This window comes from Lonchura striata, chromosome 5 (genome assembly GCF_046129695.1).
Source record: "Lonchura striata isolate bLonStr1 chromosome 5, bLonStr1.mat, whole genome shotgun sequence".
Classification (NCBI taxonomy): domain Eukaryota; kingdom Metazoa; phylum Chordata; class Aves; order Passeriformes; family Estrildidae; genus Lonchura; species Lonchura striata.
In genome coordinates this window covers 8,531,560-8,548,188 of record NC_134607.1, presented here as the reverse complement: position 1 = coordinate 8,548,188, position 16,629 = coordinate 8,531,560, and the positions used below count along the sequence as shown (strand labels likewise).

Genomic DNA, 16,629 nt, shown 5'->3' with positions numbered 1-16,629 from the left:
CCCAAGGTCTCTGAGATTCCCACCCACAGTCATTTCTGTGTAACAAAAACTGCTGGGTTAGAAATAGGCTCTCTGCACCTTCAAACAGCTCACACATATGTTCGAAGCTCTGATAGATCTGATCTTGTTTAGCAGTGTGCTTGGGTGCAGGCTTAATTCTGTGCTCCATTACATAACTGGGGTTCAGCTGATGGAGGTCTCACTGATTCAGGAATCACCTGAAAGTTCAGTGTGGCTTTTAGAGGTCTGCTGAAAAAGGGGGAACTTTATAAGACATTTACACATTTGTCTTGGTTTGAAAAGACAGGTGTCTGCTAAGGAAGGCAGGAGCCTCCCCTGAAATGGAAAATGTAAACCTCCTCCCTCCAAATTGTTATAATTTTGAGATTAAGGGGCTCGCAGGCAAAGATATGAGAGTAGGAATAACAGTTCTTTATTAGGGAAGAAAATAAAAATATAATAAACAATTCAGTAATACAAAACAACCCTGACAGAATCAGAATCTGACCTGACAGCCTGTGGGTCAGGGAGGTGGCAGCAGTCCCATCCCATGGTGACTCAGTCCTGCTGCAGTGCCAGCTGTGCTTCTGCTGGAGCAGGGATCCTGGACAAGGGGGGAGTTTTCCTCTGGAGCTCCAGGGCTGGTGGAGATGGGCCTGGGCTTCCTCTGGGAATGTAGTGGAAAAGAAAGCTGCTCCTCTGGGAATGCAGTGGGGAAGAAAGCTGCTCCTCTGGGAATGCAGTGGGGAAGAAAGTTGCTCCTCTGGAATGCAGTAGGCAAAGGCTGCTGTGCTGTTCCCAGGTCAGATTGTATCCAGGTAGGAATGCTTGGTTCCTCTCCTGGGCAGAGCATCTCCCCATGAGATGATGGAATTTTCTCAGCCATGTAGGGACACTCACTGGCCCATGAACAGAAGATAATTAATAATTAATGGCCCAATAACAGAAGGTATCTCCTGGAAGGAGGATTGGCTGTGGAAGAGATAAAGCAAACTGCCCCATGAACAGAAGATACCTGCCCCACCAGATGGGAACAGAATACACCCCCCATTTCCAACCTAAGACAACATTTTACTTACACATTTTCTGGTGGAAGTCTAAGTGATGGAGTCCTGCAGCAGGCAGATTAGCACAGGTCAGGGGGAAATTGCTGTCTTTTAAACAACAGTGTGAAGAATTCTTATTTGCACAAACAGCCAGGAGACACGGAGACACTTCTGAAGCACTTTGCCCTGGACAACGTGCTGCATCTGCTCCTGCCACATGATCTGTTCCATTCAGGTTTTGTTTTCCTTCTGCTAACATCAGCCTTGCTGCTTCCTCTCAGGCTTCAGCTGAGTGTGATGGGCCCAGGGGCCAAGAAAGCTTTGCCTTTCAGCTGTGGCACCAGCAGGTCCATGCCTGTCCAGGCCTGTTTTAAGTTCTGCATGTTTCCACTCCTGAACTTAAACAAAATGTCCTTTTTTTTTTTTTTTTTTTTTTTTTTTTTCAGCCTTCTCTCCTTTGGAATGAGATTTTGGAATTATTGCCTGAAACAATCTCTGCACCTCCTATTTACAAACCTCTTGGTTTGTATTACTTGCCTTGCATTTCCATTTATTGCAGAAAGAGTAGGTGGAGAGGAAGCAGAAAGAATGCCATGCTGCTCAGTGTGGAATTTCGTATTTCTCTTTCAAGTCAGTTTGTGTATCTTTATTTCCACCTCCTGCCTACTTCTCTCAAGATCTTTGAAGTCATAGGGCCACTTGAGTTTCTCTGCTTATTTTCATGCTGTCAAACAAAGGCTGGGCTGCCAAAAATATACTCTCAACCCTGGAGATTTCCTACACTTGGGACTTGTGCTGAAAGAGCAAGTGAAGGTCCCCTAGGGAATAACTCTGCTTTTTAAAGCTGCCTGAAGCTGTGGCAGGTGTATAGGCTTTCCCCTGTAAGCCGTCTTCATCAGATGAGAGAATAATTACTCGTGCTCAGTACAGACAGGTGTATTGGCAGTCCACTGCTAATAACTTAAGGATCTGTCACTCAATTCAAGGAAAACAATTATGTTGGTTTTTCTTTCTTTTTGTCTTTTTTTCCCCCTGATTTTTGTTTTAAAGAAAATATCAGTGCGGAAGGAAAAACTCCAAACAGAGTGAAAAATGAAAGGCAACTGTGAAAATAAATCCAGATTTCTAAATCTTATCTCTCCATTAAATATACACATCTGTTCCTCTGTCTGCTGTAACCACATGTTAACTCCTCACTAGCTGCTTTTGTCACTACCCCATTGCTTTTCTTTTTTTCTTGCACAAATTATGCTACATCTTGTCAAGTTGAAATGACACAAATGCTACATGAAGTACATCTTGCCGATAAGAGACACATTATTTTCCACTGACTGGAAAGAAACAATGGTGACATTTTAATGCTGGAATCTGAAAAGTCCCTTGTCCTACCCATTCATTACAGTGTCAGTCCATGTAACATCAGTATGAATGTAACAATTCTAACCCTATTAAAGAATGGCCATTCTGAAATATGGCTTTATGGAAAGCTAATAAAATGCAATTACTGTCCAGCTTTGATTCAGAGTCATGAGTCCATTTAAGAATTCACGTTTTTATTACCTTGCAAAATACTGAAATCTGGGGATTTGGTTTATTGTTTTAATTCTCTCCAGCTGGATGTAACTACCTGTTATATATGTTCACTAGAGCAGCACAGGTCAGTGCATAAAAGTAATAGTTAAAGCAGTACATAAGGTGGATTAGTCTTTTAAACAGGATGGTGAAATATGATCGTGCCTTTCACTCCCTGTGGGTTTCTGGTAGGATTTAACTGTGTATGGAGCTTTTCAGCCTGAGTGTCCATTAAGCTGCTGTGGGTGGGAGGTTTGCACAATATCTGAGCCTCAGGAGGCACACACGAGGTCAGGTACTTGGGGCCAGTCCTGTGCCAAGGGTGAGTTTCCTGCTGACTACACAGCTCAGAGTGTAGTCTCCTACACTAGGCTCAGTCTCCTGCCTTTGTTTCACAGATGGGCTGCTCTGTCTCTTGTATCTGTATTAGCACTTGCAGCTGCTAAAATACAAATCTGGAGCTTCTGGAGATGGAGCGCGAGCACAAATCTGTGGTCCCTGCAGCTCACTGCTGTCTGAAATGTGTTGACAGAAAGGGGACAGGTAGGCATCAGTGCAACATCCCTGAGAGTGCTAAAGGACACCATCATCATCCTCCCAGTGCCTAGGCAGAAGTCACTCCCTGGGCTCCTAGCTCATGATGGAAAGGGAAAAGCTCCCTTTTATTGCCAACTCTAACATGTGCATTAAAAATTACCAACAAATTTCTTGAGGTGGGGGTGGGGGGAATGATACAAGGAACTGGATGCAACATATGATATTACCTACAGTGTTTGTATTCTCTTTCAGAATGAGCTTGTACTCAGCTTCTTCCTCAACTGGTCCAAAAATACCTTGGCAGAACATTCATCATCTCTGACCTTAGGTATGTGCATTAACAATCTTATTTATTTTCTAAGAAATTATAATCCTTGATAGTTTTATGCAAAGGCGAGTCTGAAGTTTTTAGATGGTTTAGGTCTTTTTAGGATATAAGGATACCAACAAATAATTCCTGATTTCTCAAGTTTTTGAAAATGTGTTGTTGATGTCACCTGTGGATTTCTTTCTTTTTCTAATATTCCTTTCAGCCTTGCTTCATTTAGTTTTGAATAAACATGCTTATATGCAAAGCTAAAGTTCATTTACACAAACTGTGGCAAGTTTCTTGCTTTACAAAACAGAATATTCTAAGATTTTGGAGGAAAGTATGTGAGTCATGACAAAGCACAATGTGTGCTTGCACAAGCGAAGAAAATTAGGGGTGACTTCTAAAGTAATTTTCACAATGAGTGGAGCAAGTAAATAACAGAACATTATGTTAATGCTTAGGCATACATTATTAATGACTGTGGTAATTCACTTCTGGCTAAATGAGATGCTGCACTGCTCCCTTAGCCTATCTAAATACTTAACCCATTTTCCTCTTCTGTCCAGTGCCTAATTTAATCTAATTTCTGACATTACAGCATTAAGAGCCAAAGCATAAGCCATAAAAAGTAAATTCTGAATGTTTATTGTCTTCCACTGCCTTAGTTCTGCACTGATAATAATCTTCTGTACTCAGTTTTTGGGCAGAATGAAACCTCATAAAGGAGTCTGCAGCTGCACTCTGCACCACAACAATTCAGTTGGTTGTTATGTGCTCCAAGTGATAGGACTGTTTCCAAGATCATCACTTTTCCACATTTCAGAAAGGATTGTATCTTTGCATATTTAGTTTTCATGTCCATTAAGTTAATTTAATCCCTCTGCAGACAGAAGTTTCATTATCTCTTGCTGGGACCAGTTTTTTTTTTATCCATCAGAACAAAATAAATCCCATTTTGGCTTCTCAGCCTTTGGAAGATTCCCCCTGTGTGGAGTTTATTTGATTAGGGCATGCCATTATCATATTAAACCCATTATGACTATTGAAAATTACTAATGGTTGCTCTAACTTTTACAAAGGATCAAGGAGATAATGCAAAGATGTCCTAGGTGCTAGGAACGTGTAATCTGGGTCCATGGGCTCTATCCCTCTGTAGGTATCTTTAAGCAAAGATTCAGATGTCAGAGTGAGCTGAGGTACAAGGCAGTTAAAGCCTCAGAATAATTTTGATATGCCACTAATATTCAGTTGCCTAATTATTACAGAGAATCTGGGTGTAAAAGTTTTATGCAAAATCATGCACTGAATCTATAAGAAAATTGGGAAATAACTTGCAACATTCCTATAGCTGTGTCCTGAGCCAGTGCAGTCTAAAGGATAAGCCACTTATTTTTGTTGTCAGTGGCAGCAAAGTCAAGGAAAATAATGAAGAAACAAAGGAAAAGAATGAAGAAACAAAGGCAAGAATGTGTTTAGTGGGTGTTTGATGAAAGCTGTTGATTTATTAAAAATATGGATCTTGATCTAGTACCGATATCCAACTGTGACGGACAAAAACTCTCTAACAGTTTAAAGTTAGAAAGTGTGTGTTTATTCAATGCCGGGCAGCGTGCGGGATCACTCCCAAATACACACCGCACCTTCCAGGTGATTACAGAGTCTTTTTATCTATACAAGTATTGAATACACAAAATACAAATACATATTCATCATTTTGGTACATCCCATTCCCCGCTTTGTATGCTAATCACTCCAAAAGCTATTAAGCCTGCGTAGTTTGTCCCTTGAAATGGGTTGGTGGTCCCTTTCATGGGAGGGGTCCCAAAATGAGGAAGTAAATGAAGTCTTCCTTGTTCTGACCTTTCTACCTTTTCAATGCAAATACGACAAATGAACTCTTGGTAGAACTCCCATTCCTTGTCTTCAATTGATTTCAGAACAGAGGAGGCCCACAATTGTCTTATGCTCCTAAAAGCTATTTGTCAGTTGCTATATCCTTCATTATAAACCCAGCTAACTAATCATTGTGGTGACAAGCAATCAATTATTAGTTAACTACTAACTCCTAACTTCATCAAGGCCTACTCATTTATTATTATTATTTTAATTAACTCTAGTAAGGCTTATTTCTAAATAAAATCTTAGCTCCTCTAAAATCTCTGAATTCCTTAAAGTTTATGTTTATAAACGAAATAAACTAACACTGTGTGTTAGGTTACCCAGTCTGTTCCTCACTTTGTAGTTACTGGTGGTGAAGGTCACAACAGGGCTGAGGAAGATGAGTATGCCTCTGGCCTCCAGCAGTGAGGTTACAGGGGAACTGGATTTTTTTTCCTATTCAAGAACTCTGCCTTTTAAAGTTTGGATGCTTCACTTCTAGACTTAGGGCAAAACCTTTGTTTAACACGGGGAAAGCAACAAATGAAACCCAAACCACAAAAGCAGCTCTCTTTAGCCTAGAAAATTGATCAATAACATTTACTGACAATTCAACAGCAGCACACAAGGTCCAAACAATGAGTTTAGACTTGGTAAAAACAGAGAACAAGAATCACGGGCTGGGTCACTCTGGGTGCTGCACCATTTGTGGGGAGCTGTGGAACCTGCCATGCATGTGCTGATTGCCCACATGAGAAATCTATTGAAACATATCTATTTATATTTTTATTTTTAATTTTTTTTCTATTCTTCACCTCGTCTTTGGAGCCAGGCTGCTGCCATGGCCCAGTGAGCTCACAGAAATCTTTGTTCCATGGCATTCTGCACACTGGTGGCATCCAGAGGAGACACAAGTCCAGCTAAGGCAGGAGGAGGTGTCTGGTCATGCCAAGGTGCCAGGTAGCAAAGAAGGAGCTGCTGGGAGGAGCAAAGTGGCCCCAAAGGTTCTTGATGGCTGAGGGTGCCCAGAAACACTCTTGATTTGGAGATGAACTCTGGAGTAATGCCATAGTCAGTCTGGGGAGGAATTAAATTCACTGAGCCTGCAGGAAAGAGGTGGTTGCCATGAAGAAAAGGTAGATATTTTTTTCCCCCACAAATTTCATTGCTTTCTGAGGTTATAGGGGTCTTAATATTTGTCTCTTTTGAAAAATAACTCAAGTTTAATATGGGCTGTAGCTTTCCATGTGTCTGGTAGCTTCTCTTTCAAGCAAAAGAAATAATATCTCTCTTGGTTAGGATCAATATGAAATAAGATTAATGCCCAATAGGATCAAGTTATGAATTTTGATCATACCAGCATCTTTCTCTTACACTGCAATAATTTATAAATGTTGTAGGTAATTGCACTTACTAAAGTAAAATAAAAATTAAAATTTATGAATTTGTACTCTGCTCCCAGCAATAAAGAGATTAGAAATCAGTGTTAAATTTACTTGACATGAATACTGAATCAGTATTCCCAGTGGTGTGAATTCTGAATTATCCTGAACATTGTCAGCATTTCATTATACAAAGCTCACTACAAGGCAAAAGAGCAGATATCAGGAATGATTTCACAATCAGACTTTTATAAAAGCCCTTTAAAAAAAGGAAGAAAGAAAAGTCTATCAAACACCTTTTAATATCAAACTTGTTTCTTTTTATTCTCTTGAGTTTGTATCTCCTGAAAATATTAATCATTCAGATAATTTTGGTTCTGCTGTGGGGTATAACACTGGACAGCCCAGCCCCAGTTCTGGCATGTTTAATTAGTGCTCCATGTGTTTGTGTGAGCCTCTGGCCTTGAGGTGCAGTAGGGGAACAGGTTCTGTGTCCTTGGAAGGGAGATCCAGGCTTTCCAGGGAGATGGTAATATGGCATTCTCCTCCATGCAGAGCCACAGTCCTCATGAATAGTCCTTGAGGAGAAAAAGGCTCTCTTGCTCATGTGCCACAGTGTTTTGATCTTCTGAATCTGCTCACTCTTGATGTAAAGCTTTTGCCACGAGGTGCCTTCCTGGTTTAGTCCCATTCACCCACGAGCACTTCTGGCTGGCTTGGAGGACTGAGCCCTGAGATATTTGGGGTTTTTAGAGCTGACTGTGTGAAGTCAGGTGCTTGGGAGGCTGCAGCTAAAGCAGGCAGATGGTTGGCTTGGGGCAGTCAACCCCAGCCCTTGAAAACCAAACAAGTTCCAGTTCTCTTTGATGCCAGATGTCAAAACAGGCTGTCTCCAAGAAGAAAGGTCTAAGAAAAATCTGAGGGTGCGGAGAACATTATAATTCTGAGCTCCCCAATGGCAGTGCATTGACACTTATTTAATTAGTTTCTTCACATTGCTTTGCAGTCCACACATGAAATGCAATGCATTATTAAGTTACAGTTTCCCTCTTGGTTTTGTCAGTAGCATCATCCTCGCTGTTTCTGTTCCTCAGACGTTGTGCACAGTGTAATGTAGAGCTTGTTTTAAACTGTTGCTAAGGAAAGCTCTGCACAAATGGTGGGATATGGAGCTGGTAGCTCTCCAGCATGCCAGAAAAGACCATCTAAATAAAATAAGGAGCTGAATGCTTGAGTACTGGGAAGATCAGTTCACCTCCACTAGAAATCTGAATGCTAATTGCCTTTGTTTCTTCATTTGAAAAGACAAAAGGACCCACAGTTTTCTCATGTTTATGTTCCTCAATAAGAGATTATAAACTGGCAGTGTTTGGGATTTTCTGTAGTAGGGCTGGTGGCTGACTTCCACTGGGAACACTGGGCTACACAGGCACAAATCAGCAAGGAGAAAACTCCAAGTGCTCTGGGAGCCCCATTTGGTATTTGACAGCTTTTGCATGGACACCAGAGAGTGAAGAGTTGATCCCTAGGGGACCTTTTGCTTCAGCTGCAATCAGTATAACTTAGTCCTGTACCTGCAACAGACCAGCACTTGGTCCTGGTCTAAAATGGGCTGCAAGTAGAGCAAGACGCTTCCCAAAAAATGCAAGGTTGAGCTCAAGTCCATCTGCTCAAGCTGGCTAGATTGGAAGTAATTATTGCTACAGTGTATTCTATTATCATTTGAAGCTAAAATCACCCAGACTTCAAAGAGGATGTGATCTAGCACTGAGTGTGGGAAAACCAAAAATATACCAGCTGAGTGTAGCTAACAGTAATCTGGGTTTTACTCTGAAATATAATCAACAGTGGTCTCTTCAATGTTTATCATATTTCCCACACTCTATTATTTTTATTTTCCTTCCTTTTATTTCTTTTCTATTAGTACTCAATTTATCACATAGTAAGAGCAAATATTTTACTAATAGTTGTGCCTATAGTGTGTGTTTTTCACACCTCTTTTTACATATTCAATTAGAAATGCATTTTCCCTCCCCTTTTGGTTTATTCCGGGAATTTTTGGAGGTTTTTTGGGGTGTTTTGTTTCAGTTTGCTTTTGGAGTTTTTTGGGTGTTTTGGGAAGTGTTTTTTTGTTTTGTTTTTGCTAGAAACTTATTTGCCTTTTGTACTTTCAAGGAAAAAATAAAAACCAACTCCCACAGAAAAATTCCTTCATTGTATAAGTACACCACTGAAAAAATTAATGAAAAAAAAAGGTATTGGTACTGCTGGTGGGAAAGGGAAGGCACGGTGATCAGCTGGATTCTGATGATGTAATTTAGCCTCTGAAATCTGTTGCTCTTGCTAAACCGCTTGTAGTGTCTCACTGCAAATCCCAAAATTAACAGAGCCCCACAAGTGACTCGTGCCCTTATGTTAAACACAGCTCCCTTGTGTTTCACTGTGTGTAATAGTCTAGCATTCTACATCTCCTCTTGCAAATTCAAGGCAAAAGGACTCACAGCTTAAGGAAAAAAAATGGTGAAGTGGCTTTGCATGAAAAAAGAAAAGAGGAATTGAATTTTATGGGCTTCTTCTTAACCTGGAAAAGACTCAGCATTGTCTGGTTCACGGAGGTTTCATCCCTTGTCCCTCCCTGTTCCTATTTTCATAACACAAGAAATGAAATAAGGCACAGTCTTGCCAAGTGATTTGTCAAGGTTCATAAGGGAGAATAACAAATGAAGAACTGCTACTCAGTCTTCTAAGTCTCAGCTTAGTGATTTCTTCCTGAGATTTCAATTTTTCAGGAGTGTTTCAGGCCCTTCTCTAGTTAGGATGTGATTAAAAATGTATTTTTGTAGTCTCTAAAGGGGAAAAAATGGAGAAGGATTCATATTCTGAAATACCACCCCAAGCATCATAAACTCAGTAGCATTGGTAAAATTATATTATGGCAGTTGCATGTACACATTGTGTTATTTCTAATTCATTTGAGTTCCCTTCCTTAGGATAAATGGCAATTACACTGCCTCTCTGGCTGTCAGCAGTACATGACTCCACTGTCATTGTGTCTGCTGAGCAGTTATTTTAGGCTCTGCTCACTCCAGAGCTTACACATTTGGTTTCTTCAGAAAAATACACTCAATGTGGCTTGTCCATTACAGCACCCCCTGAGAAACAGAGGAGAGGCTGAGCAGGGGGAGTTGGACTCCTGGCTCCCACCACCCTGGCTGTGAGAGCTCTGGGGCATGTGTGGGGAGGAGAGGGCAGCAGTGAGATGGGGGGTTGCCCCTGATGCTCTGTGGAGGCTGCCCTAGAACAGAGGCTGGGCAGAGTTACAGAATAAAGCAGGGATTTACTAAAAGGATTCAATGGGCAGCACCAGAGCCCAGCCAGGGCTGCACCCAAGATGAACCAAAATGGTCCCAAAATGCACGAGCGCTTCTGGGGGCTCTCCCTGGGATCAGTTCTGCTCCATTGGCACCTTGGAGTTCATTGTCCCATTCCAGCTCCAGCCCAGGCAGTCCCATCCTGCTTGTTTTTATCTCTCCAGCCCACGTTGTTTGTGCTCTTGAGCCTGAGATTTGGATCATTTCTCCTTGGTCCCCAGCTGGACAAGGAATTGTTTTGTCTCCCTGCTCTGTGAAGAGAGCTTACCATCCCCTAATGTGAAGCTCAGAATTGCACACTAAAGCAGCACAGAGTGTGAAAAACATAAAAGCTAAAATCTGAGGCATCACCCAGCTCTCTGCTAAGGCTGAAAGGGACACAAGGGAACCCTCCTGCTACCCAGGGGATCAGTTCTGGTACTGCCTAAAAGCCTCCTGTGGCAGTGTGTGACTGGTGAGAGTGATGGCTGTTCTTACATTCCCATCATCCTTTCCCACTGGCTCTGCTCCTCATGAGATGTGTTTCTATTTAAAGAATTCTATTTAAATAATTAGTTACCACTGTATTGTCTTGTCTTGTGTTGTTATGTGACCCTGCGGTGGTTTCAGGGCTGGAGTGTTGGTGGCAGATCCCAAGGTGCAGGATGGAGAGCAGGATTTCTTTGTTTGAGGTCTCCAGCTCAGTTGCTGCTCTAAAGAGGAAGTGGGAGAGCAGAGCCCAGCTCATGAGACATCCTCATTGTGTTGTAAGCTTAGCAGGATTGAGTTCTTACTCTTTCAGGTAAATTAGTGGTTGTAATACAGCTTTGTCTTAATTAAATATAGCCCTATTTGCCTGAGTAAAACCAAGCAACTTCACACAGGCGTTGTCTGGGCTGTCCCTGGTGACCAGGTGGTGCAAAATGGCTCAAGCCCAGCTCCTCAGTCTCTGCTCAGGTAAAACACTGCAAAAATAAGGAGGTCAGACAGATATTGAAGAGAGGTTGTGTTCACCATTACCTGATTTGCAGTGGTAAAAGGCATCTTTGCTCTGCTGTGCTTCCCTGCTTGTCTCTGCAGGGCAGGTAAACCACATTACTTATCCAGCTTCAAGGACTCACCTTTTTGGCAGTGAAGACAGCTGGCTCAGAGCCTGCAGCAGAAAGCTGGAACAGGATTTGCTTAGTCATTTCTTCCATATTATGAGACTGATTCTTCTTGCTTGGAAAATGAAAAATGTTTTTGTTTGTTTGGTTGGTTTTTTGTTTGTTTGTTTTTTTCCCAGTGGAAATTATATCAAACTCCTAAAGTGCATCTTAGTAGAAAAATCTATGAAAACCATGTGTTGCATGAAACCAGCTTGGAACATATAAAGTACAGAATGAGGAAGGGAGAATTTATATATAATGTTGCCTCTCTAACTTGCTTTGGAACTGGTCAGGAAACTTGCTCATTTTTCCCTTTTTTCTTTTTTTTTATTTTCTCTTGGGAACTGGGAAAGAAACTATAGTGTTTTTAACTAGTCAGAACTGCAACAATAGTGAGTAGTGTCATCACTGACTGCCAAAAAACCTACCCCAATTATTTGTCACTCAAGCATCAATTTCCCACTGAATTTCAGATGGATGGCAATTAGTAAACAGAAAATCTCGCTGGCAGCTAACAAACAGGAAAGAAAATGAGCACTGCATATCAGACCACTTTCTTCCATCACACTCATTATCCATGTTTTCTAATTTTATCCCTGATTTAAGCACACAGCAGGTTTTTATGTGTTAGCTTATGTGTACTTCAATATTTTACAGATATTGTCTTTATAGAATAAGCTATTCTTCCTCTAAGCTGTTAACTAAAAAATCAAGCTGTCTGGCCTTTTTTAGGTCCTCAGTCAGCTGGTCACAAGCCTGGAGTACAACTGGTCATATCCTACGAGAACACCCGCCTGACAATAATGCTGAAACACATGAGGAACCTCGTGAGTATTTTTATCAGAATGTGTCACTCCTAAGTCCTTACATTTGCAGAGCACTGTGAAAACATTAATCTTCAAACAGCCTTTCTGGGATAACTAATTTCAGCTCAAAGTAATGATAGTGCTGTTCTGTCGTGATTTCACAATTGGTTTTTCCCTTTGAGCTCACTCAATATGGTTCCAGGTGTGAGACAGATAGAGGAACTGGGTTTCCTTAATGGCTGGTAATGGCCTTTTCCAAGAAAACCAATTTTGATTCTGTTTTGGCCCTCTCAGCTGACACATTTTGATAGCAGTCAGACAGAAGGCATGGTGCAGCAACATGACTTTTTGCAGCATGTTAGCCTGGCACTGTGGATTGATTATCCAGACATTTCTTTCCAGTCCAGCCCAGCTGTCTATGGAGAGGGGAGAGCTCAGCAGAGGGAGTAGTGCTGTGTTTTAAGGAGCAGTGGCATTTGGAGGCATGATGCTCAGCTTTGTAACTCTGTCAGGAGGCTGGGAGGTAAATGTTGAGAGTTCCTGGAGCCAGGCTATGACAGGGGAAGCTGGCAGTGCTCCTGCAGCACAAGGCAGGTGGAATTGGTTGCTGAGAATTGGTGGTTTCAGAGATGGAGTTGGGGCTGTGTGTGAAGTGTGATCTCTCACTGGAGGAGCACGTGGGCTACTCCATAATGAAGTCCCTGCCTAGATGTGCCCTTGAATTCCCATGGCTCACGTCTCAAGCAATGGCTGTGGCAAAAGAGCCTTTATTTGTCTAGCTAGGAGATTAGAGCATCTATTAGCTATTGTGGGTTCTCAGTGTACACTCTGTGCCACCTTCACCCCAAACTGGATTGCAATCCCTTTTCCTAAATGGGGCCCAACTGAGGGGCTTGTGTGAACACCAGCTAGTAACAAAATGAGGCTGATTGTATAATTAGTGGTATGAGGCACATGAGGCTTACATAGCTCTGACTGTTCTCTGCTGGCCACTCTGGCTTCTCATTTGCAATTCAAGGATCTCCATTCTGGTCTATAACATTCAATACATCTCTGTCCGAGGCCTGTTTCCTATGTCCTGTGTGTCACTTTGACAAGTGAGATCAGCCTCTGCTGACAGGTCCAATTTATACAGACTTTACCTTCAGGATGTAGCAGAAGACCCTCTTTATTTTTTCTGTTGAGCTTTTTTAAATCTAAATGACTTCTGATAAAGTTCTAATTGGTGGGAGGGGTATATTTAAGTGATTGCCATGCTGATGATATCCTTGAGACTTCTAGCAGGTGATGTGGAAATGCACACAAACAATTTGCAGGTGTTGATATTAATCTTCCTTTCTCCTTGTTTCCATCATTGTAAGTGTGTAGGCTCCTAACTGTGTTCTTAGGAAGTTCCAGCCATTTAATTAAATTATAGTAAATTGCAGCATAGATAGCTCTGCAGTGCAAACATAAAACCCAGGGCTCAGTTCACTTCATTATGGAAAGGGACAGTACTACTTGAAGTTACAGTGTTGCTTTTGAAATAGGTAATTTAAATCAGGTAATTTAAATCAAAACCATTTCAGTGGGTTTGGAGAGAAGTGGTAGGAGCCTGTTCAGCAAGGCTAACAATGATTCATGACTCTAAAATAAGGTCATTGTTGTGGCAGCCTAACTTAGGCAATCATGGCTTGAAATCCTGGGCTTCCAATTCCTTCCTTCCACCTGGCCATCCATCCCTTTCTATCTGATCTGAAATATGAAACAGTGCTTCAGGGTACTGTGATCCTGGACTGCCTTCAGACCAGTAACCTATAATAGGAAAGTTCTTTATCCCATTAGTGATCTTCTCAGCTTCCCAGCCATATAAATCAATCTTTCTAATGTGTTCTCTTTTCTTTTTCTTTCCTTTCCTCTTCTTTTTTTTTTTTTTGGTTGAGCTGAACAGGGATTTTAAAAGTATGCCAAGATCATCTATTATTCAAGACATGTTAAAGCTATTTCAGGTATAGTCAGTCTTTTGCAGAGTCTCACTAATTATATTTTAGTGGTTCATCTGTGCACAGATTACTTTGCTATCTTGTTTTATTTCATAATTTATAGTAAATAATTTTTGTTCTTCTCTTCCCTATTTAATTTATCTCTATAAAGAGATTTTATGATGTGTTCAGTTACAAAAATAATTGTAGTGGGCCAAATTAATCCCAACTGGAGCTTCACAGATGACAGCAATTGTGATCGAGACTTTTGATCCCCATAAATAAATTTTATTTAGTTTTTTTGCGGGTTTACTTCTAAGAGTTTTAATAGGAGACCTAGATCCTGCTGTGCAAATCCTATATTGATATACAATGCACAAGAGACTCCCTAAGGAGCTGGTGTTTTTTATAGCCACTCTCAGGTGTCACACAGGTTCTTTAAAGCAAGAAGCCAGAAGACTGCAGTGCTATAACTTAGCAGGAATTTCTCCTGAAGGAAATTTGCCCTTTCACGTGGTGTGTCTTAGAGAAAAAATGCAGCATCAGTGGAGAGAGCCCTGGGGTGGTGCAGACTTGGCAGAGGACTGGTCAGTGTGGATGCATGCAAGGGCCCCTGGCATCTGATGCATCCACACATGCCAGATTTGCTGCAGATGCACAACTCTCCTCCCTGGATCAGCTTCAGAGTGTCCTCTCCCTCCCCGCTGCAACATTTCAGTCATGTGTAAAAAAAGCCAGTCCTGCTTGAAGAAAACTCTATCAAAATTTCTGCAGAGACAAACAGCAGAGAGCAGCCTTATGGATTTTGTGACTGGAAAGGATCATTAATCTAATCTAACCTTCTGCAAAGAAAGAGCTATGTTTTTTCACTAAGGAAAAACTTGCAGCCAAGGAAACTGTTTGAACACAGAGAAGTTAAGACTGGCTGGTAATGTTTGCCTACAGTTTAAGGCTGTGGGTGCACAATGAAGACAAGTTCTGTTAAACAGATATTTATAAGATACTAAAAATGTTTCAGTCTCAATATTTGCCTCAGCAATTCAGTTTCATTTGAATCCTGAGATTCTGTAAGTCAGGTGGCTCACTGCTTCTACTTAAGATTTGAATGGCATCACCATGATTGCTGAAGAAAATAACTTTAAATTCAATTTTCAAATATACAAAAGCCATGATGCCAAGAAAATGCAATTTTCCAAATATGTATATTACATAACTTGAAGTCGGGTTATTGGGGCATTGCTGCTCTCAAGTGCAGACAGTGCCACACTGGGCACTTTTCTGGACTACAGGCAATATTGCCTTAATAAAGTGAGGCTAGGGTAGAAGGAAACATTTGTGTAGGGGTGAAAACCTTGGAGGCATGGAGGGTTTGCCTCTGGAGTCTTGGAGGATGTGGCAGGTGAAGGGGTGAGACAGGGCAGGCTTATTCTATAAAGACAATAGCACAGTACCTGGCAAAGTGCATTAAGTGGTCTCAGAAGGGATATAAATGAGCCCCAGGGGAGGTTTGCTTTGGCTTCTGAAAGGATTTGTTACCTTAGAAGGAGAATAGTGCAATTGTGGCAGCACGATACCCAGACAAACATGAGCAGGCACAAACAGGAGCACAGGGGGAATGCTGCTCTTCCTTAAAAATGTAGCCTTGTGCAGATGTGGGGATGGATTTCTTGAAATGCAGGTCTATTTTGAACTTGTAATATTCCAGTGCAGTCCTGTTTTACCTTCATTTACCAACACAGAGAATGGGAGATATCCAGAGCCCCCCAGGTCTCACACAGGGCTGACTTTATCTGGTTTAGCTCCACACAGCCAGAAACAGCCAGGCTACCTGCTGGTGGGCTCACTCACTCAAAAAAAAAAAAAAACAACCCAGACGCAACAGGAATAGCCACTGCTGACACCCAGAAAAGGGTTTATAACATGTATTTCCTTGCTTGATTCATGGAGAAGCAAAGGGAACTGTGGTTCAGCACTGGCTCAGGAGCAAGCCTGCTTTTGCTACTGATTTCATTGCCATGACTTCAGGCATGCCCTGTTTTCCTAGATAAGCGGCTAAACTTTCAATCCTCACTGCTAAACGTTTTTTGCCCATTACTTCTCGTGGACAGAGTAACTCCTCAGGGGTAGAGGGAAGGAGAAACAAAGCCAAGTTATCCTGAACTTCACGCCAGTAAATGTAAAATGTTACTAGAATTCAGGAAAGCATGCGTGGGCGATGAATTCAGAACCAATTTTACAGGGGAAAAATTTTCTGGAAGAAAAATAAACTCCTACAGTTCTCTGCAAAAGTACTTCCAGCTTTCCTTTCATAAAAGCTCTGAAGCTGTCATATACCACTTCTGGTGATTAATGATTCTGGGATAGCTGATATGTGGGTGACGAATTAGTAATCAGCTTTAGGCTTACACAGACATCCAGCCTCTTTCCATTTTGTGTCCAAATTGCTTCCAAAAATGTTTGTGAGATGCAATGGTTTAAATGTTTTGGGCAAAAAGATGGGAGCCGCTTTTTTGAGTTCTGGATGCTGAGAATTTTAGACTTTCTGTGGTGACTCGACTCTCAGGAGAGCACTGCATTGGGAACTGAGGCCATGGAGAAGGCTTCCAAAATTGATTGCTAGCACCGGGACTGGGGGT

At 41.6% G+C, this 16,629-nt stretch overlaps 1 protein-coding gene across 1 annotated transcript in view; it reads left to right on the top strand.

The window, feature by feature from the left end:
• PIK3C2G (phosphatidylinositol-4-phosphate 3-kinase catalytic subunit type 2 gamma) overlaps positions 1–16,629 on the top strand; it is a 196,655-nt gene that overhangs the window by 162,293 nt on the left and 17,733 nt on the right. The window contains exons 30-31 of the mRNA XM_021535187.3: positions 3,408–3,483; positions 11,959–12,053. Coding sequence (XP_021390862.3) covers positions 3,408–3,483; positions 11,959–12,053 — 171 coding nt within the window. The remainder of the gene's footprint in view (positions 1–3,407; positions 3,484–11,958; positions 12,054–16,629) is intronic.